The sequence below is a fragment of the Lactuca serriola genome, chromosome 8 (genome assembly GCF_051521515.1).
Source record: "Lactuca serriola cultivar US96UC23 chromosome 8, Lser_US96UC23_V15, whole genome shotgun sequence".
NCBI classification, from domain to species: Eukaryota; Viridiplantae; Streptophyta; class Magnoliopsida; order Asterales; family Asteraceae; genus Lactuca; species Lactuca serriola.
In genome coordinates this window covers 234,414,389-234,437,343 of record NC_136415.1, presented here as the reverse complement: position 1 = coordinate 234,437,343, position 22,955 = coordinate 234,414,389, and the positions used below count along the sequence as shown (strand labels likewise).

At 33.3% G+C, this 22,955-nt stretch overlaps 2 protein-coding genes and 1 pseudogene across 3 annotated transcripts; 1 reads left to right on the top strand and 2 right to left on the bottom strand.

Moving 5' to 3' along the window:
• Positions 1 to 315: 315 nt before the first annotated feature.
• Positions 316 to 1,839, bottom strand: LOC145069000 (zinc finger CCCH domain-containing protein 2 pseudogene; annotated as a pseudogene).
• Positions 1,840 to 8,440: 6,601 nt separating this feature from the next.
• On the top strand, positions 8,441 to 12,991 carry TPX2 (targeting protein for XKLP2). Of its 2 annotated transcripts, none has more exons than XM_079012635.1 (15): positions 8,441 to 8,743; positions 9,109 to 9,188; positions 9,271 to 9,413; positions 9,505 to 9,583; positions 9,667 to 10,029; positions 10,135 to 10,251; positions 10,337 to 10,519; positions 10,610 to 10,753; positions 10,846 to 11,004; positions 11,426 to 11,560; positions 11,674 to 11,877; positions 11,981 to 12,147; positions 12,233 to 12,401; positions 12,490 to 12,584; positions 12,676 to 12,991. In XM_079012635.1, exons 1-15 carry the CDS (start codon positions 8,596 to 8,598, stop codon positions 12,782 to 12,784), a joined length of 2,295 nt encoding a protein of 764 aa, XP_078868761.1. In that variant the 5' UTR covers positions 8,441 to 8,595; the 3' UTR covers positions 12,785 to 12,991. The 2 variants fall into 2 exon arrangements, with proteins under 2 accessions (XP_078868761.1, XP_078868760.1); XM_079012634.1 differs by having other exon boundaries at positions 8,442 to 8,743; positions 10,843 to 11,004.
• A 260-nt stretch (positions 12,992 to 13,251) lies between these two features.
• On the bottom strand, positions 13,252 to 15,320 carry LOC145065607 (squamosa promoter-binding-like protein 4). The gene is made up of 2 exons (XM_079012636.1): positions 14,970 to 15,320; positions 13,252 to 13,765 (listed from the first exon to the last, which is right to left on the bottom strand). The coding sequence occupies exons 1-2, from the start codon at positions 15,311 to 15,313 to the stop codon at positions 13,558 to 13,560; spliced, it is 552 nt and encodes a 183-aa protein (XP_078868762.1). The 5' UTR covers positions 15,314 to 15,320; the 3' UTR covers positions 13,252 to 13,557.
• Positions 15,321 to 22,955: the final 7,635 nt, after the last annotated feature.

Genomic DNA, 22,955 nt, shown 5'->3' with positions numbered 1-22,955 from the left:
TGTCACATAAAAACCTTTTTTATATTTTTTTTACTTTTTTACTTCCAAGCGAAGGGGATTATTCAGAAGTTGATAAGCTCCGCTTTAATTATCAGTCGGAGACCGGGGTTGAAGGTATAAGAGGGAGGGCCAACCACAAAACGAACAACTCATCTAAAATACGATAATTCACACATCGGAAGTTTTGACATCTTAATTCAAACCCGTTTGGAGTCTGTCCGTTACGCAATAGGTTCATCAATTAACTCATTAATGAATATATAGTTGAACTGAAAACAAACAAACGACTTACAAGAGAAAACGAAATTACTCATTCACAGGTATTTACCATTTCTTACATTTATCATCTCCCTGTGTCTTACCAAAACATTACAAGCTATCTAGACACATTTAAACACACGACCTCATAGAATTTAAACACTTCAAAAGGATCATTGAAGTTTCACAATCTAATAATAATAATAATAATAATAATAATAATGATAGTAATAATAATAATAATAATAGCAATCCCAGTAAACATTCTTCTTCTTGATAACTGTACATCTCCTTCTGCTCCTTCCATCATCGATCTAGGTGAGAAGATCATTCACCCAGTTAAGATCCGGACCACCAGTGGACCTCTCTTCATTGAGGTTGTTCATGCCCAGATTGCATTCTCTGGGAAAAGCACGACGTGACCCGGATGCACACGGCGACAATGTCGAAGGAGAGAAAACAAAAAATGACTGTTGATCATCACAACCAGCGAAAGAATCCATCCACATCGGGTTCGTATTCTGAGCTTGATCAATTGCATTCATATTCATAGCCTTCATGGAGTGCATGAGCTCATTTATCGACTGAGAAGCTATGAGTTCGTTCATAGAATCTCTGTAGTTTCCGAGTTGAGCCATTCCAGATGACTCCGTGCGGCTTAACCTGTCAGAAAAACGGGACACCGGAGAAAACCCAACTCCCGGCAGCGCCGTAGAGAATGGGGGCGAAGAGGGTGGAGACAGTTTGTCTAGATCGAGAATCGAGGTTGGGGAATTTGAGTGATGGGTACCTGGATGACAGCGACAGTGAACACAATGGCCGGAGTTTCCATGCTTTTTCGGCGAGTCAACCGTCTCAACCGGCAGCGATCGGAGCTGTTTAGGAGTGTGTGCAAAAAAGCAGATCTTCCGCTGACAATTCTTGCCGTCTTTGCAGGCTTCAGTACGATAGCGAGAAGGATGAAGCCAACACTCAAAAACCCCATGAGCAAACTCACAGCTGTCTCCTCGGCCACAACTTCCCCGGCGAAAATCCGCACAAACAATACCAGAATAATTGAACCGACGGGGACACCTCCGGCGAGCCTTTTCACCAGGGTGAGCGAAGGGGCAGTCAGTCCAGTCATGCGATCTGCTACGAGTACACTTCCGAATCTTGAACTCGTACATCCGAAATTCTTCAGAAGAATAGGGATCAGAATCATCATCTTGACCAGAATTGTAAGGGAGGAATTTCTGGAGTAGGGTTTCCTCAGAAAGGACTCTAGGGGAGTCATTTTGTTGGTGTTGGAGTTGATTGTAAATATCCATGGATTGTTCAGAAGATAAAGCTGCAAGTCGACGACTGAGAAGCTTGCGAGGTGGGATGTCGAGATCCCGGAAGGATTTCTTGTTGGCGAGGTACAGTTGGTGAGCGGACTGAAACTTGTGTTCTTGTTCTGAACAAACACTATCCATGATCCCTTTTTCTGTTTATTTTTGTGTGGATTTTGTTTGTGTATGTTGGGAGAGATGGATATAAAAGAGGGATCAGGTGGTAATGAAAGACATTAAAGAGATGGTTGATGAGAAAGGAATGAAGTAAAACGGGGGCGATATATAGGTGGTTTCTGGTTTGGGAAAGATCGAGAGAAGGATGATGACGAGAGGGGAGGGATGACGAGGATAAACTGAGGTGTGGAGAAACGACTGCGTGGCAGAATAGTATTAGAGCTAGGCATGCAGAGTTGTATATGTGGCAGCTCGACGAAGAGGTTCTTACATGCAGATCTATGTCTCTCTCTCCTCTCTCTAACACACAACTAAAATTTAGTAATGTTCACTTCACTTCTCTAGTTTTGCTATTCTGACTTGTAGTAGCATCGTTTCACCAATACTATTCTTTCCTTTATTCTTAAAGATTTTTATAACATTTTCAACCAACTGTTTCACATTTTCTATAAAATATTGGTACGTTATTTTGTTATTTGTTGAGTCACATGGGTATTATGAATTTTATCCATAAATAGATTTAACGGATAATCATAAAATAAGTATGAAAGTGAGAAAGTCATAAACCCCCTAAAAGTAAAGTATGTATTTAACAATATAATAATCATTTTTTATATAAGTAATCATAAATTTTGTAAAAAAATATTCTAAAAAATCCTAAAATTTTACCCGAAAAAGTTTCAAATTAGAATTTGTTTACCAAAAAGCATGAACTCCCAGTAAAAATAACGATTTGACTCTTTTTTCCGGTTTACCGATTTCATTATTTACCTGTTTAATTAAAGTCTTATTATTTTATATTAATTTACGAAGAAGTCTCAAACTAAAATTTAATGATGTTTGACTCTTTTTTCAATTTAGCATACATTTTGTTGGTTTCATTGCTGACTTTGACACCTAGTTATTAATTTAGTTGATAAGATGAATACGATAAGTTATATAATGCTACATTTACTGTAAAATTTAATATTCATCTCATCGGTTCATTTATGACTATGTATCTAGGTCAGCAATGAAACCAATAAAATGTGTGTTTCCAGGGAAAAAAACAACAGAAAATGAGCTAATGTCTGATGAGATAACATATTGGGTTCCATAAGTTTAGATAGACAATTAGAAATTTCTTATAAACGTAAAAATAACGAAGTTGTTGCTAATTTATGTAATATTGTAGTCTTCGTTGGATGTAGTTTATATTCCAAAAAATATATAGTGCATCAGGATATCAAGTTTTATGGTAAACATAACATTATATAACCAAACATATCCATCTCATCAGCTCATTTAATAAATAGGCATCCAGATCAACAATGAAACCGGTAAAATGTATGTTACATGGAGAAAATGGTCAAATCATCTCTAAATTTTAGTTTGGGACTTATTCATAAATTATGGTAAAATAATGGGACTTTAATGAAACCAGATAAGTAATGAAACCGGTAAACCGGGAAAATGAATCAAATTGCCATTTTTACCTGTAATTCATAATTTTTCGTAAACAAATTTTAGTTTGAAACTTTTTTATAAATTTGGATAAATTTTAGGACTTCTTTGAAAATTTCTCATTTCGTAGCATAACACTTTATAAGTTAAAAGAAAATGGTCCACAGATTTGTGGTGTTTTTGCAATTTTTTAACTTCACTTTACATAAAAAATGCATTTCATAGATTCTTTAACCTTTAACATTCCACTTCAGGATAGCTTCAAGTTTAGCTAGTGGTTAAATAAGTATAAGAGAACATAATGTTCTCTATATTCAATTAAATATATAGTACTAGGTATGACACTTATGTATTACATGAGTTTATTTAAAAGAAAAAATAAATATGAAATTCTTAACTTTTGAAAAGTGTAAATTTATAAGAAAAATGAAAAAAAAATATTGAATTATTAAAATTAAAGTGTTTTTTTCTCTTTGAAATTTAAAGAAATAATTTAGATAAATAAACAAAGAAAACTAATGATACTTTAATTTAGTATTTTTGAAATTAGAAAGAAAGTCCATTAATGAAATTATATGCATTTATTATCATTAGTCACATTTAAATACTACGTGTAATTTAATAAAATGGAAAAACCATAAATGACATGTGTAATGAAATAAAATGAAAATAATAAGAAAAATTCGACATAATGCATTAGAAGATGACAAATGACAAAATTATTATTATTTACTAGGGAGGATATGGAATATAATACAATAATAAGAGAATTATCTGCTAACCATGTATACGGAGATTTTAAAAAATAAATCACATTTTTTCTATTTTATCTCTAATACCCCCCTTCAAGCTGAATGGTGGTGGACCAGTATGAAGCTTGGCATGGAATTTCTCAAACAAGGGTCGAGCAAGACTCTTTGTGAAGATATCGACTAGTTGAAGATGAGTAGGAATAAACCGAGTGTATAGTTGTCCAGAAATAACAAACTCTCTGACCAAGTGATAATCAATGTCAATATGCTTGGGCCGTTTATGATAGATGGTATTTTCACTAAAAAATAAGGCACTCTTGTTATCACAAAGGAGAGTGGGTATATTTGGAAGTAAAGCATGCAGTTCACAAAGAATATGAGTAACCAAAACAATTTATGCATCAATGTTAGCCATAACACGATATTCCGACTCACAACTAGATCGAGAGGCAGTGGGTTGCTTCTTAGTACTAATGGGTCGAGATTTCCACAAAGAAAAATGGAACAACCATAGGTGGATCTTTTGGTTTCTATGCAACGAGCCCAGTCTGCATCAGAGTATCCTAGTAATCAAGAGGGCTTAGGATATCGAAAATGCCAACCATAAGAAATAGCGCCTTTGACATATCTTAGAATCCGTTTAACTTCTTGAAAGTGATCATTAGTGGGAGCATGAAGAAATTGGCTAACTTGGTTAACCGCATAGGATAGATCCGGACAAGTAATTATCAGATAGTGAAGAGCTCCTACTAAAGAACTATATAATGTTGGATCTTGAAATAGAGAACCATGCGATGTAAGAAGCTCATAGGTAGATAAAGATGTCGACATTGGTTTGGATTCAAGTCAATCAGCATGACTGAGAATATCATGTGTATATTTGGCCTAAGTAATAAACAAACCATCATCTGTATAAGAGGATTCAAGTCCAAGAAAGTAACTGAGGGGTCCAAGATCCTTCGTAGCAAATTCATTGTTAATCCGGGAGATAAAGAGTTGAACTAATTTAGGACCGTTCCCAATTAAGATGATTTCATCAACATAGACAAATAAATATAGGAGACTGGAGCCTTTTTTAAAGATAAAAAGAGATGTATTTGCATGGCTACATACAAACCCAATACCAATAAGAAACATACTAAGGCGTTGAAACCAAGCTCTTGGATCTTGTTTTAACCCATAAAGTGACTTCTTTAATCGACAAACATGATAATGAAATATGTGGTCAATGAATCCTGGTGGTTTCTTTATAAACATAGTGCTGGTTAGAGGGACATTTAAGAAAGCATTCTTTATAGCAAGATGATGTAAATACCATTTATGTATAACAACAAGAGACAATACAATGTGCATGGTTGGCAACATGACTAAAACTATGCACATATTCTTGATCAAGAATTTGAGTGAAACCCTGAGCAACCAAACTTGCTTTTAAACGTTCTACGGTGCCATTAGAGCGAAATTTTGTCCGGAAGACCCATTTCGAACTAACAACATTTGAAGAAGTAGGACGAGCGACTAACTCCCAAGTTTCATTGTGACGTAAGGCAGTCATTTCTTATTCCATGGCCATGAGCCATTGTGGGTTCTTGATAGTTCATTTATCATTACTATTATAGTTACTAGTAATGTACGTGTATAACCGAAGGTATACCTTTGCTACCCAAAGGTACTGAATTGACCGATATAACTTTTATGACTATATATGTATACATGATATATAAATAATATTTAAACGACATTCGGACAACTAACCGATACCCTAAGGCCACATCCAAACAAGGAAAAGGAATTAAAGCGAGTTAGCAGTTCTAAGTCCTTTAAACATTACTTATATAACTATATATATATATATATATATATATATATATATATATATATATATATATATATATATAGGCATGCAATTGACAATATAAAAGTATAAAAGAAGTTTTGTAAAACCTTTGAAAAGTTTAATAACTAAGAAATGATGACTTGATGTCGGTTTGTAAAACGATTTCAAAGTAGTTTGTTTGATAAGACCGTTTTAAGTATAAAAAAAACTTTGATTGAAACACAATTGTAATAGAGTTTGAAAGGAAACATACAATATGTAAGGCAGTTTGATAAAGAGTTTTGACATGTAAAAAAACATTTGAGAAAGTCATTTGAAGTAATATGTTTAGTAAAACAGCTAAACGTGTAGTAAATCCATTTGTATGCTAGTTATTAATCACATGAGGATGATATAATAACTAGGATGATTCAACTTGTATTCCCCCCCCCCCCCCCCATAAAATCATTTATAAACATTTAAAAGGTTAATTAAGGGGGTATGAACTCACCTGTAGTGAGTAACTCGAATGAAAGATCGATATAGGATTGTTGGGTGTCAATTGGAGTCTTGAGCACAAACGAATCCTATTCAACATATAATTACACATATATGAATACATTTAAAGTATATAACCATTAATGGTGGTAGGAACATGCCTTAGGGACATAAAAACACTTAGAACTAAGTGTTACCAACACATGTAGTTGCACATAATGGGTGTATGGTCCTATATTGAAGTGTAAGGCCACAAAACCAAAGGTTTAGTGTGTGTGCGGCCGCACACTCCCTATGAAGTGTGCCAAAACGTATTTCCAAGCCTTAGGAATGTTTTGGGGAAGGTGTTTTGACCATTGCTTAGTCGGAATGGAAGTTTGTTGCCATTTTAGGACCTAAAAAGGGTGTGTGCGGCCACTATGAAGGTGTGCGGCCGCACACCCTTCATGAAGATGATAAACTCGAGTTTTTCAAGCATATCATCGAGTGTTCTTAACATATAACCAGGTATAACAAGTATATACACGTTATAGAGGCTTGAAAAGGCTGATTAGGGTCCAAAACTTAGTGTGTGTTCTTGAAGATCCAACACCAAAACGTGTTTTCATGGATCTAAGCGGGGGAGAAGGCTAGTTGAGGTCATGTAGTAGTCAATCAAGGGATGAATCACTTACTTGTTTGAAGATTGGAGTGAAAAGTTGGATGATACTTGAGAGGATTTCGAGTTCTAGCTTTGAAGGAGTGGGAAAAGTGTTCGAAATGACTAAGTGTGGCTTATAGAGGTGGGAGTGTGTGGCTGGGATGGGTGTGCGGGCGCATACACCTGTGTGTGGCCGTACACTCAAGTGTGCGGCCGCACACTCCATGTGTTGGAGTGTTTGGTCCAATTTCACTTGATATGCATCGTATTATCCCATTTCTAGCCTCCTACCTTAATTGTACTAGGTTTAGAACACTCAAATAGACCCCAAACAATGCTAAAAGTTAACAAAACGAGGTTATCTTTGATAGGTTTGATCAAATGTACAGGATGGAAAATTTCGGGTTGTCACAATAATACCCTATAAACATTAAAATGATATGATTATTACACATTAGGTCTATTACAATAATGATTAGACCAACACTGTTCGTTTAACGATGATCTGATTTCTACAATTGTCACGATTTAGGTCGAGAATCAATGGAACGCTTCATTGAACTAAAATGTAAAATATAGGGAAAAAAACAGTACATTTTTACATGTAATTCTATATGTTTTGTATTTTTCTTTGTTTTCATTAAGAACTAGTGTGAGACCCATGTATTACATAGGTTAATTTAAGAAAAAAATTAAATATAAAGGTCTAAATATTTGAGAATATTGAATTTATAAGAAAAAAATAATGAATTATTATAATCGAAATGTTTTTTATCTTTTAAATTTAAACAAATAATTTAAATAAATAAATAAATAAACTAATGGGAAATGATGTGTACACAACAATTTTTTGCCATACATAAAAATATATGCTTTATATAATTGTACAATACAACAATTTAATTAAATTGTTGTGTATAGAGAAAAATTGTTTTGTACGAATCAGTTCTTTAAACTAATAAGCTTTAATTTTGAAAAACTTGAAATTAAAAGGTAATTTCATTAATGATATTGATATATATATATTTATTACTATATTTATTGTAATTATTACATTAAAATATTATGTGAAATTTAAAAAAAATAGAAAAACATATATAATGACATATGAAAAAAAATTTAATTTAAAAAACCACAAAATGACATTTAACAAATTAATGAGAATGTGACAAATGAAAAAAAAAACATTTATTCATTAGAGTAGACATTTAAATATACCATACAAAATGGCATTTTAAGCATAATGAACAAATATAAAATTTATTAACTAAAAATAAAATAAAAATAAAACTTGGCAATGAAATAATGGAAGTCTAGATTTTCGTCATGTTTTAAAAGTAGAGGGGTTATATGAGCATACCATAAAAACTTACTAGAATTACATATATGTTTGGTATGTTAAACATCGACGTCACTAAAACGGCGGCGTTTATGCCTTCCTTCTTCTAGCCGTTGTAGAAATAGGTCTTTACAGGTCGTATTTTCTCTCTCTTCAGTTTTCAAATAATTCGACCGTTAATGAATCCGAACGTTACTTCTTCTCCTTCCCCAGACTCCAACCTACATTTTCCCCGCTCCAAATCTCTCGCTCTCAAACCCTAACAAACGAAAATTTCTTCCATCTCTTTTGCTCTCTGTTTCCATCAATTTCACTCCGCATTTGTTTCCCAAGTTGCAAAGCTGTGAATCCGGTTTGCTATGATGGAGGAATCAGGGGATATGATGATTGATACAGATTATGAATACTCAGCGCCCAAATTCTTTGATTTCATCCTAGGAGAGACTGAAGATGAGATGCGTGTAGCACAGCTCTGGTTTGATACGGCTCTTACCTATGCTCCTTCACGTAAGTTGTTTCTTATAATTCCACGTTTTTAGGTTGAATTTTGATTGCGATCTGGTTGATTTTGGGGAAAACGATATCTAGGGTTTGCTAATTCTGTTTTCGGATAAGTCTATCTGCAATATGGCTTCATGTTCTTTAATCTAGCCTTTGATATTTTGATTCTTTTAGAGTGATATAACAATTTCCCAAACCATAGATCATTGTTAGGTGTTTGTGATCTGTTTGATTTGGGGATTAGGGTTTCTAGGGTTTACTAATACATCAAATGAATTTAATTACTAGGTTTCTTGTTCATGTTTCTTCACTTTGATTACTTCCTTCAGAACACGACTTATTTTAAGTTTCTGTTTCTTTTCTGAATACAGCTTTTATGCACAAGGTCAAGACTACCAGAGCTGTTGAATTAGAGAGCCTATGTGATTTTAGGGAAGCTGACTCTCAAAAGGTAATAAATAAACCATGATTGTTCTGAATCCATCTTCCTTGTTGGTTTTGCTTACAACTTTCATGTTTGATTTTTATTGCAGGAATCATCTGATTCAACAATTTCATTGAACACCATTAAGAAAATCAATTTGGAACCCGAGAAACAAAGGTCAATAGATACTTGTAAGGAAGATGAAACCTCTAAAGATGCATTGAACAACACTTTGGAACCAGAGAAACAAAGGTCTTGCAACTCAACTTTCATAATATCTAAATTTTCTAATTTGGAATTCCCATTATGCTTACTATCTCTCTTCTTTTTTCAACAAAATCAGTGAAAAAACTGAGCTTGATCCTCCTGTTGAAAGTAAGGAAGATGTAACAAATGTACACAAAAAAAGCCTTCCCACTCAGGTATTCTACTAGAAAAGAAGAACTCTTTGATTTTATTCAACTTTCCATTTCTAACCAAAACTTCTTGTATTTGTTTTTACTAGTTATCTGTTGACCAGAAAGTCAACGACACCCCAAAGCCACGTGTCAGTTCTCAAACAGTATCCAAAAATCATCAAACAGCTCGAAAGATTGCTAGTGCATTGAAGAATCCATCATCTCTCAAGTCAAAAAGTCAATCATCACAACTCAAAGCCACTAAAACACCAGCAAATCAAACAAATAAAACTCCTAATCTTTTTGTTCAAGAAAACCAAGCCATAAAAAGGCAGAAACTTGAAGGAGGAAAAACACGACAAATTCTTAATATCAAAACACAAATTTTACCCCACAAAGCAAGACCAGGTTTTGTTACAAATGGACACAACACTAACTTACCAACTACATCCCGAAAGGAAGAAAGAAAGGTTTGTTCATTTATTTATTTATTTATTATTATTATTATAATAAATAATAAATCTCTATAGAAATGATTTCAATTTAACTTTTTTTATTCTTCTTCAAACGAAAAGATGTACGTTCGTGAAAATGCACAGATTCCATTCGTTTCTGTTGCGGAAATGATGAGGAAATTTCAATCAGGCACAAGGGATCTCAATCTGCCTCCTCGGCCTTCTTCAATCTCACATGTAACATTTTTTTTTCTAATTTCTTTTAACCCTAAATAAGTGTGTTACTAATTTCATCTAATAACCATTTTTTTTTTGTTTATAGGGTGATAGTAGTAATCAAATAATGCAACAAAGAAAGTCAAAACTAACACTAACAAGACCAAAAGAACCCACGTTTGAAACAACACAACGTATTCGTACAATTAAACTCAAAAGTTCAGCAGAGCTGGAAGAAGAACTGATGGCCAAAATTCCAAAATTCAAAGCTCGTCCAGTCAACAAAAAGGTAATTATATAATAATAATAATATAATAATATTATCAAGAAATCAAAAATGGATTTTTCTTTTTGTTAAACTTTTTTATTTTTTAAACAGATACTTGAAGCTCCAACATTACCCGCAATGAAAAGAAGCACGCCTCAGGTTCCCGAATTCCAAGAATTTCATTTGCAGACAATGGAAAGAGCCAATCAGAATGCAGAAACTTCTACTGTTGCATCAAATGAAGCAGCCACACAGGTGGAAAAAAAAAAAAACTTTTATTTTATTCTTTTGGATATTTTTTTTTAAGTTATATTTTGGCTGATTGTTTTTTTTTTATTTTGTAGAAGGTTGTTCATAAATGGAAGCCACATCTTACTACACCTAAGACACCACCACTACAAACATTAGTGAGAGCACGACCTCCAACTATTAAAACAACCGAAGAATTAGAACAAGAAGAACTCGAGAAAGCACCTAAGTTCAAAGCCAGACCTCTGAACAAGAAGGTATATAAAATTACCATAATACCCCTGGTCAAACTTCTCACTTTTTGTCCTTGCCAGTTGTGAGAAAGATGGGATAGGGACACATTCTTCATCTCTTATGTGTGTAAAGTACCACCATAATGACCTTTGAACAAGGTGTAAATTACCATAATGCCCCTGGTCTAAATTATCATTTTTTGTACCCGCCTAAAACGATGATCTCTTATGCATTCTTGATCTTTTATGTGTGTAAAAGACGTAAATACCATCTCCAAAAGGTAAGTTGGTGTAAATGACCATAATGCCCCTGGTCAAAATTATCATTTTTTGATGTGCTATGGACATATTCTGGATTTCTTATATGCATTCTTGATCTTTATGTGTAAAAGACATAATTACCCTCCAAAACACTCATTTGTGTTGTTTGATAAACTTTTTGTAGATATTTGAAAGTAAAGGTGAGTTAGGGTTATTTTGCAACAAAAAACGACAAGTCACAATCCCTCAAGAATTCCACTTCGCAATTGATGAAAGGATTCCACCTCCAATTCCAAATGTTTCCGAATTGTTTGATAAGGTTAGTAACAATAGCACCACCACCACCACCACCCTCTGCCGCCTCCCAACACCACCTCCATCCGCCACTTTGTTTATCTAACTGAGAAATTGTTTGTTGCTTTCTTTTTACAGCTATCATTATGCTCAGATTCTTCAGCCTACCAGAAACCGATTCCTAAACTCACTGCACCAAATCCTTTCCATCTACACACCGAGGAACGAGGGGCAGAAAAGGAAAAAAAATTCGTTATGGAAATTATACATAAACAAATCGAAGAGGAAAAAGCCAGAATTCCCAAAGCTACCCCTTATCCATACACCACCGATTACCCTGTGGTATGCATACAAAATCAAAAACTAAACAAAACAAAACAAAAACCCTACTTTTTTTTTTATATATAATTTTATATTTATAAAATTGAATTTATTATATAAAAAGGTTCCTCCAAAACCGGAGCCAAAACAGTGCACAAAACCAGAACCGTTTCAGTTAGAGAGTGTGGTGAGACATGAAGAGGAAATGCAAAGGGAAATGGAAGAAAGAAAGAGGAAAGAAGAGGAAGAAGCTAAGATGAGATTATTCAAAGCTCAACCAATCTTAAAAGAGTAAGAGAAATAGCAACCTACTTTCATTTATTATTATTATTATTTTTGTTTTCAAAAAAAATGTTGACTTTGTTTGACTTTTCAGGGATCCGATTCCAGTTCCCGAGAAAATCCGTAGACCTTTGACCGAGGTTCAAGAATTCGAATTACATGTAGAACACAGAGCTGTGAATAGAGCCGAGTTTGACCAAAAAGTCAAAGAGAAAGAGATGATGTACAAGAGATATAGAGATGAGGCCGAATCTGCAAAGATGGTATAATAATTGAAAATAGAAGTTGCATTTATTTATTTTTTTAATTATCAAAAAAGAAAAATATTTATTTAATTTGTGTCTCGATTAGATGGAAGAAGAAAAGGCTTTGAAACAATTAAGAAGGACTTTGGTGCCTCATGCAAGACCGGTGCCTAATTTCAACAAGCCTTTTTTACCCCGAAGGTAATATTGTGAGAAAAAAAAAATATTATAAAATATATTTTTATTATATCAAAAATGTCAATATTGAAGTTTTTTGTTATTTTGTGAATAGGTCATCAAAAGGAGTGACAAAACCGAGGTCACCAAGATTGAAGATAAATGAAAGAAGAAAGATGGTGGTGGCTTCAGCGACTTCAAGTGCTGCATCGAATATGAGGTGATGATGATGTGTGTGAAAAAATCTTGATTTCTGTTCAAGAACTCTTGAATATTATAGATAAGTAATTTGTTGTTCATTGATTACAAATAGTGGATTCAAATTGTATTTAGTCTAATTAGGTTTTATGAAGAAAAACATCTCAACAAATATTATTATTATGATTGCTTATAAACACAAAATTGCAAAAATGGTCACCATTTAAAATCAAGTTTTTCTCGTAAAAAGAAAGATTACAAATTGTAAAAAGAAAGATTACAAATTGTAAAAAGAACATTGAGTGGGTAAAAATTGTGCCAAATTCGACAAGGAATAACAATAGGTTAAATCCATGATTTAACAACATATAAGTTTTTGTAAATTGTTTCATTAAAAGTAAACATAATTTTTTTCATAGAAAGAAATGTTATAAAATTCAGCTGTAACATAAGTTTTTGTAAAAGTATAAAAGTATAAATGCCGGGTTTTTATGGGTTTTATGCTCAGTTTTCAACATTCCACAAACATTTTTAAAAGGTTAAACAAATTCTCCATGATACACATAATTAGTTCGACACAACATTATTTAAAACTACACCAATTGTTATACATAATAATAATAATACTAGAGAAACTGACATTTTTTGAGATTCAAACTCATGGGGTTATAAGCAACTTTTTTTAGCATTCGACAATAGTGTGTGTGGTGCACACACACCACACATGTTGAATTACTACAATTATAAGTAGTGACAGAAGAGAGAGAGCATACTTCGTGCCTTGATTTATTTTGGTTTTTCATCTTGTTTGCAAATGTTTATTATTATTATAAGTCTGGTTTTCTTGTATAACCATTTGAAACCTCCTATCATCACTTTGCACACAAACAAGTTCCTTCCCAGTGCCTTTGAACTCCATTGAGTTCTTCCTTCGCCTTTCATTGTGCCCTGCTAAACGCCTCCTACAACTTCTTTTGGCTTCATCGAATTCCGAAAGCTCATGAAACCTGATTGTTTTCGCCAATATATTCACTTTTTTTAAAATGTAAAAGGAAAATAACACAAATGCCCTACGAACTTTCTAGGGTTTACCCGTTGAGTCTCTAAAGTTTTTGTTGGGTTTTATGGGTTTTAGTGTCTGTCGGCCTGTAATAGTCGGTTCACTGACCTTTTAGACAAAAAAAAACTTATATTGTGCCCCTATAAAGCTAAACAAATGAAAGTTTTTTTGTACGAATTGATCCAAGAACTTATTTTTTGGCTTTATAGGGGCACAATGTGAGTTTTTTTTTTGTCTAAAAGGTCACTGAACCGGTTATTACATGTTAACAGGGACTAAAATAGCAGGTCATATCTTAGTTTAGGGACCCATAAAGCCCGATAAAAACTTTAGGGACTCAACGGATAAACCTTAAAAAGTTCGTAGGGCATTTGTGTCATTTTTCCAAATGTAAACTATGTGTGTGGACTTCTTTGTTGTACACTTTACTACCCATTATCGTTCCCCCTTTTCAATTTCATGTAAAAAGTTCAAAATGACAACTATTGTAGTCCTTTGTGGTAGTACAAAAAATATTTACTAGTATGGTTGAGGAATTAAATTGTCATCTAAATAAAATCAATTTTTTTTTAACAAAAGACTCCAAGTTTGGAGTCATACTAGTTGGATGAAGTCTAAGAACATGTTTAAGATTGCTTTTCAAAATGCTTATTGGTTTTTTGAAAAATTCATTTTTTGAAAAGCCTATAATAAGTAATTTTAAATGCACTCATATTTCAATATATAAAATAATTAATGCTCAAGCTATTTTTTTTATAATAGAAAGAAATCACCATTTTTAATTTTTCTTGGGGATTAAAACGTGTTCTTATGAGAAATTGTAATTTATTTCCCAAGACAACTACAAAGATTCTCACATGTTATGTCAATAACATGTGAGAATGATTGACATAAATTAATAGCACCCCGTAAAAGATAAAGTCTACCATTCTCCAACAATACTACAATTTCTTATTACTATTTAAATCACTTTTAATTAAACAAATGATGTTTAAACTTATAATTAAAAGATTAAGACTTGTTTAAACTTGTACGATCATTAGATACCACTTGAAAACATACAATTTTGTGTTTGAAGATTACGTACGATATCTTTGATATACAACAAAAATTTGTTACGTTTTTATGAATTATATAGAAAAATAACTAACCGGCTACATTGTTGACAGAATCTTTGGTGGATTCCAGCAATAATAGCAGCATGAGCCTTTGCATGAAACTCACATACTCTATGCCTTCGATGATATTGTTTGGCTTCAGCTAAATCACTTGTACATTTTTCAGCTTGACAACATCTTGTGACACTGTTCAAACCACCACTATTCTGACACCCCTTCTTCTTCTTTACATCCCCATTGGAAGAACCACCACCATCTTCGCCATCGCCGCCGTAGCTGCCGCCCATAAGCTCATGATCATAATTGTCATTCACTAAGTCGTTCTTTGTCATGTTCAACTTTTCTCTAGAGGAAACTTTATTACTCTTTCTCTCCATTTTTTTATTTTTGGAATCTATATAATAAGTGAAGTGATGAATTTATATGAAGATAAAGTGAGTGGTGGGGTGAATTGGAATTTACTTTTTTGACAAGGAAAAGTTAGAGAGGGATGTGCAAGGACCACAAATGTACCTCGAAGTTATGGTAAACTCTTTCAAATTCATGCAATAGTAAATTGTAGCATGTGTAAAAATAATTGTACACTTCATTAGATTAAATAAAGCCCATATTCTTTCTTTATGTGTGGAGACAAAATTGAGTGTCATAGCTTGGCACCTATATTTCATTCTATTTTAAGTTCATTACGAATCAATAAGTTATTATTTGATTGAATTTATTATATTGATGACATTGTTTATCAAAACTTACTCATTTTGATAGATAAGATAATTACATGATATTGACAATACATAAATCATTTTTTAGTAACTATAGTACCAACATATGGAGTATTAAATTCATATATGTTCCAAGTCCACAACTCTCTCTCTCTCTCTCTCTCTCTCTCTCTCTCTCTCTCTCTCTCTCTCTCTCTCTCTCTCTCTCTCTCTCTCTCTCTCTCTCTCTCTCTCTCTCTCTCTCTCTCTCTCTCTCTCTCTCTCTCTCTCTCTCTCTCTCTCTCTCTCTCTCTCTCTCAAATTTAATAATGGTCGAATTATATAATATGTTACTAAATGTTTCATAAACATTACAAAATCTTTTCTAGTTAATATTTTCATCTATAAGAATCATTTACACTTTGGGATAATGACTTAAAAAAATAATATACTTTTTGATTTGTTCTTGGTCACTGAGTTTATTTCGTTCATATTTGTCCTTTCAACTTGTTTACCTGTAAATATTCAGTCCTTATGACCAGCTACTCTAGATAAACCGAAAAAAAATAATTTAGTATGGTAATATATTTCTTACTTTCTACATATTTAGTCCTTAATATATATATTTTTTTACACATTTAGCCCTTAATATTTTTTTGTTACAAAATAAGTCATTGTTGTTTTTGTATACATTCAATACTTATGAACTATTTCTTTATGTTTATCTCACGACATCGTACATTGGACAATCATTAATGAGGTGTTCGGTGTTGTTCATGCTTATGGCCATCACGACCTCGATTACTTGTTGCTTTGGTCTTGTGTTCTGAATGTCGTAACTTCTTCATATGATTTCGGATTTTATCAATTTTTGTATCTACATATTTGTATTTGAGTCTACTACAACTTTCATTTAGATTACTCTTGTTAAAAAGTAATATATTTTTACTTACGGTATTTATATACATGTGTTCTTTATGAATATACGCATTAATGTTTTTTTTTTATAAAATCGTAAATAAAAATATATTACTTTTTAATGGAAGTGAAGATTATAGTAGAATCAAATACGAACGCGCGGATATAAAGATTGTAATCCGAGATCGTATGAAGAAGTTATTGATGGGTTTTATACAAACAATCCTATGTGTACATGCAACCCTAGCATTGGATCTATGTTTTCACTATTAGATACACAACATTATGAACACATAATAAAACCCTAATCATGATTGCTATTTTCGAAATTAACCAAGAAGGTTAGATTACATACCTCTTGTTGTTATATTGTAATAACAACTTAAATCTTCAAACCCAAAGTCTTGAAAGAAAGCACCACAAGTGTAATGCCTCTAATGGCTCACAAACACCAAGAGCAAATGGAGAAGGTATAAAGAGAGAGGAGAGGTATAAGAATTCTTCCCTAGATGCTCTAGGGATCAAGTGCACGAATTCCTAAGGCCTTAGGGGTCTTTATATAGGGTTGGGATTAGGGTTCCAGTCCTTATCCTTATCCAGTTACTTGCCCACCAAGCAACCACAAGATAAGCCTTGAAAACCCTTATCTCTTGGACCTTGGACGATTTCAAGGATATCCTTATTCTTGAATTCATCCATCCTTTAACAAGGATAACCATTGCCCTATTTTGCAGCTATCACATAATTACAATTCAGCCCCTCTAGTTTAATTAATTACATTTGATCACAAAATTAATTCTTAATTAATTATTGACCAATATTAATTAAACAAATATCATTACTCCTTTAATATATTATTCTTATAACATATTAATAAATCATAATAACCTCTTTCTCTATTATTTCTCCAGTCAAGTTGCTTTGGTGAAGGCAACCCAAAAGGACCATGCACCATCGGGTCAAGTACATACCAAAATAGTTATGGACTTAGACACTAATCCAACAGTCTCCCACTTGGATAAGTCTAACAACTATTCTGCGTATGACTTCAGATCCTGATCTGCAATCGTAGCTTTCCAAAACCGTTGTCAACTCTGATCCTATCAGATACGCGTGTCCTTAGATAAGGGATCATATATTCCTCCATTCTAGATATCACATGAGATAGGATTTCAAATCATTCTCTTTGTACTATATCTCGATTCCCTATTTATGACGACTGACTAATTGAACAAATCAAATTAGCCCTAGCCCGGCCGAGCATTTATGTTTGTCATCACTAAACCATCGAGGGGCCCAAAGATATCGCTTTTATCCTTCTTTGGATAAAAGGAACGGATAAACTTTGATACAATGCTCGCTTGCACTCACTCACCGAATCACACATAATAATATGTTTTATAACACCAAGTTACTAGTGCGTTTACATATTATCAATGTACAACCGATTCGCAAGATACAACTCACACATCTCGGTTTCAAGAATATAAGATGTTATCGTCTCACCAATCACTCGTGATACAATCCATGGAGTGATCCAAGTGAGCGTGGGTTTAATCCAATGCTGAAATCATATTCATAAGCACTCATGAACGTTGCAGCAAACATTTGCTTATGTCTAATACTCTTTCAGACAATCCACACACCAATTCACGACAGTCTTCATTCATATCTACTTCCAACATATGAATGACTGTGGCCCGTTCGAATAATTCGATTATTTTTAATAAACTCAATTATTCTGGAAGTCAAAACATGCAAATGTGAAACACAAGAATAATACTAATCCCATATGGCCTCAATCCTTTGAGCATAAATAAAACACCTTTTATTTATCACCATATTGATTACTCATTATTTGTCGTTTCGGTTAATCAACTTCTTACTTGAATTACAACACTTGTCCCATGCTCCTGGCATGCACACAATGTTTACCTATGGTTCTTATTTTGTGAAATAGAAAACATTTCCAATAATTCTCATTTCACAACTCCAAATCCTTTTTCCATAAGTTAAAGAATATCAAATTCTTGCTACTTATAGAATATGCTAGATTCTAACATTTTATGCAACTTATCCTTTCGTAATGTCACTGCACCAAAGTCACAAAGACTATTGCCAATGATATTACAAAGTTTTCTAACGGAGATTGTTACAAGTCAATTCCTTAGATATGATGTCTCTCACTCAAAGTACATTCCTTTGAACATCCTTTTGCATAAAAGTTTCTAATCTAGTCATAGATTATCGATATTCAATTCCCAATGTGGATACATTTCCATATTTTCCATATGACAACTTATTCTTAATAGAATCTTATCTATTAATAATAATGTCGACATGGTCCATCCAATATGAAACATTTCCACAATTTCCATATGACAACTCATTCTTAATAGAATCTTTTCTATTCATAATAATGTCGATATGGTCCATTCAATACCATGCTTCCAACTACTCACAAGCAACCAATCCTCATCGAACATTGGATTGTCCTTTGATAGTTGTTTAATTATTTTAGTCTAAACCGATTCTAGTCCTTTTTCCCTCTAAATGCGCTAGACATTTGGAAAATTTTAGAATGGTCAAACATTAAAGCATTTGCAATCGATCCTATACCCGAAGCGTATGGGACACGACGCATAATGTTTTATTTGCTATGTTCTCAAAATTCGAATTGTGAAGAGGAATGCCGTAATCATAATCGAAATTTTAAGAACACACTATGTACCCTTGACTAAATTTATTAACATTTCTCAACCTAAACCTTTAGATTTGAAATGAAGCATAATATTCTCTCCCTTAATTATAGCAAAACAACTATTCTATCCTTACAACTTTGCAAAGAATGACTCTTGTTTTCTATAACTAATATTGCCAACTTGCAATACTTTCCATAATAATCATACAATCATAACTTTTATGCTCCCACTAGCTTCGACATGTATTCATAAACATCTTAACTTTCAGAAAAACAATACCTATTGAATTTCTTAAATCCATGTTTCTAATACTTAATGCTTTGATAATATTTTATCAAGGCTTCTTGAACTTATACACCTTTGCCTTAGATAGTTCATATGTGTGTCTAAACACTTAAGACTAATTGTCAAACCTTACAACTTAAATCATGGAAAGGGATACTGTAACCATAATCGAATTTGAGAATGCAATTTTACAATCACTATCTTCTTAAAATCTTTCTTAGTGAAAGCATTTCTCACAATCATTTTCATGAAGGAGGAAATCTTATGACACTTAGATTTAAACGGTGTATGTGTTCCTATCCATGTGAATTTGTTAAAACCAAAGTTTACGACAAATTCAAACTCATATGGATCGAAATTTCTTAATCTTGATTTCTTGCCTTATGGTAGCACAGCTGCCCACCATGTCTTCCAAGTAGTTAAGCAGCTCACCCTTTCGTATCAATGTACTTTTCATTGATTAAGGTGCCTTGCCTTTTATGCGTTCAAATGAGAACTCATAGAATTCATATGCATAATTAACTCAATTGGAACGGCATAGAAATAAAAAATGTCAACACGATAGGTTGTAAACCACAACTCGTGTGCTAGTGATGATTGGTAAGGTTTATTTGATTTGTTCTTGAAACTTTTCAAGACCATTAAAACTCCCACTGACTCCTTGACATATAAGATTCTTTTGTCAATAACCATTTCTTGACAAACAAATATTCAAGAGTTAGTGTAGCTTTTATCAAAACACTTCATAAATTGGACCTAGTTGGTCTTTGTCTTATCCAAGACGTCACAACTTTCCACATTTGATGAATGTTATAAACCTTCTTAATACTTGTCACTCATTGTCACAATCTTAACTTTAAGACTTGTTATTGGAATGAAGTTTGATTGACTTCTTGATTTAACCATTTCTTTAATCCTTGATTCCTCTTCTTGAACATACAATTGTACTAAGACTTACTTAGAGGATCAATTGAGATATGGTTCTTAATCATTAAGACCTATCATAAAGCATAAAAGGTACTCTCCCTTCTTTTGAGAATGGAGAAACTTTTATCCTTTTGCCTACTTGATTCTTCTTATTCGTTTTGCTATTGATTTAAACCTTTTTTTAATCAATTCCAAATTATACTTAATCTTATAAGTATAATCATATTTAGTAAACCTTAGTAAATCATGACGAATATCTTTGTTACTCTTATGGTGAACTTGATCAACACACAACTTTGTGTACTCGATCTACTAGTCCTTCACTTGACACTTTGTCAACGAATTTGTCTAATTTCCAAATATGAAATTTCTCATTCATCATGCAACTAAGTTGCGTGATTCCAAATTTCAATTGGGCGATGAGAAACTTTCCGTATTTGGTAAATTCTCGATATTTCCATAAATAACATAAATAAGAATCATATCCATTCATTGTAGAAATATGCAAACATCAATTTTCATAACGATTTCATTGCAAGGAAATAAACAAATAAATAAATAATTCAAAAAAAATTATTTTATTTATAAAAGCAGCGGAAAACATTTGTCCTTACAATGCAAAAATCCATTGAAAACTATGTATCTCATAAAGAAAATTTCTAACAACTCTTTCATAACTATCTAAGCTCAAAATCTAATCTTCAAGTCCATGCGATCAAGATCCATTTCTTGTAATTAGATTCATCTTCCTCTCTTATCAAGCTTCCTTTCTTTTCACCGATTCTGCGAAACATTCAAATGCAATCTTATCACAGTATGTATTAAGAATCAATAAATAGGAACTTAACGGAGTTAGATAGTGGATTTTACCTAAAGTAGAGCCATACGTTCTGACTCTCCCATCTCTTAGATCTCTTAGGTAAATATGGCAACTTCGTCTCCAATGCCCCTTCTCTTGGCAATAAAAGCAAATTGACTCTCTTGGAATAGGACATGGAACTACTTCAGACATTGCCTTTCTCTTATGATTGGACTTTTCAATCATGGCATGTCTTTGGTTGCCATTGTCTATATCCATGAAGGCAGATTCACCAATCAACTTTGCTTTTCTATTGCGCCAAACCATTGCTGATTCAACAGCAATAAGCATATATGTGAGATCTATAAGGGTCACGTCGTGGTTCATCATATAGTACTCTCTTACGAACTCACTATACGAGTTAGGAAGTGACTGAAGAACCCAATCAACAGCCATCTCCTCACCGACAACGGATCCCATCATTCTTAACCTATCAATGTGTGACTTCATCCCTAGGACGTGTGCACACACTGACTTTCCTTCTTTATATTTACTTGCCAAAAGGGCTTGAGTGATATTGAACCTTTCAATATTTCGATCTTGTGGGTTAGGGAGAACGATTTGAGGAGGAGGAGGAAGCGAAGCATGATTTCTTGTTCCTCGATCAAATCGTGGAATATCATCTTCATGTGGAATGCTTGTTCCACGGGATTTGGGAAGACCATAGTTGTCAAACTTTGACATCTACAAAATGGGAGAAAAACGAATTCAAGTTAGTTGATTGATTGAGTCCTTGGTAGATCACCCAAATGAAATTCCAAGGCTAGGACCCAACACAATATGCTACAACCTAGAAAAGGGATGCCGTAATCTAGTTGCAGAATATTTGAAGGTAAGTGAATGACGATTCACTGATTTCCACCATGAAAAACGAAAAAGAAATTTAAGTTTTAAATCTATGAAAACTCCTAGATCCTTTGAGATTCATTGAACATTTCAATGGCATGTTTAAATCTCGATATGCCCCTCTTGTTTGTGAATGGGATGCCGAGGATCACAAAGCGGGTGTGAATAACCATGCAAACTTACATGGTGCCCTCACATGTTACAGTCATCTATTCGATGTGCCGGTGAACCACACACGCTCCACCGAACTATGACAAACATTGAGTCACCATTTGCTACCTTTTCTTAGAACCATTTAGTGTGCCGGTAAACCACACACGCTCCACTAACGTCTTCGCAAGGGCACAAAGTGTAATTTCATGGAATTGCATCAATTCACTTTTGCCTAAGTAACTAAGATTGAGAATTTTATGAAAACATTTAGTTACTTTTATACTTCATTATACTTATAATGGAAGGTTTCGTCCTATCCTACCCGTTCGGCTAACGACCCTCCACTAGTCAAGAGTGTGGTGGGTAAGAGTGGATACCCATTCAATCGCCATTTTATAGGCAATTTCCTTAAACACCCTTTATAGACCAGCTTCGTGAATGAGGCCTACTAACGGTAAGACTGACTTTTTACTCATACATATATATATATATATATATATATATATATATATATATATATATATATATATATATAATGTTAAACTTTTAATGTTATATATAGTATAGGGTGTATTTTATACTTATAAAATATTAGGTGGTCAATTTTAACAATTAAATTTTAAACCTAAAC

Bases quoted from the DNA above. Each gene is read 5' to 3' on its own strand.
- LOC145065607 (XM_079012636.1), bottom strand. From the start codon at position 15,313: ATGGAGAGAAAGAGTAATAAAGTTTCCTCTAGAGAAAAGTTGAACATG. The intron at 13,766-14,969 runs GTTAGTTATTTT...GAAAACAATCAG, and splicing joins TTCTGTCAACAATGTAGCCG to GTTTCATGAGCTTTCGGAAT.
- TPX2 (XM_079012634.1), top strand. From the start codon at position 8,596: ATGATGGAGGAATCAGGGGATATGATGATTGATACAGATTATGAATAC. The intron at 9,584-9,666 runs GTATTCTACTAG...TGTTTTTACTAG, and splicing joins AAAAAAGCCTTCCCACTCAG to TTATCTGTTGACCAGAAAGT. The intron at 10,754-10,842 runs GTGGAAAAAAAA...TTTATTTTGTAG, and splicing joins CAAATGAAGCAGCCACACAG to AAGGTTGTTCATAAATGGAA.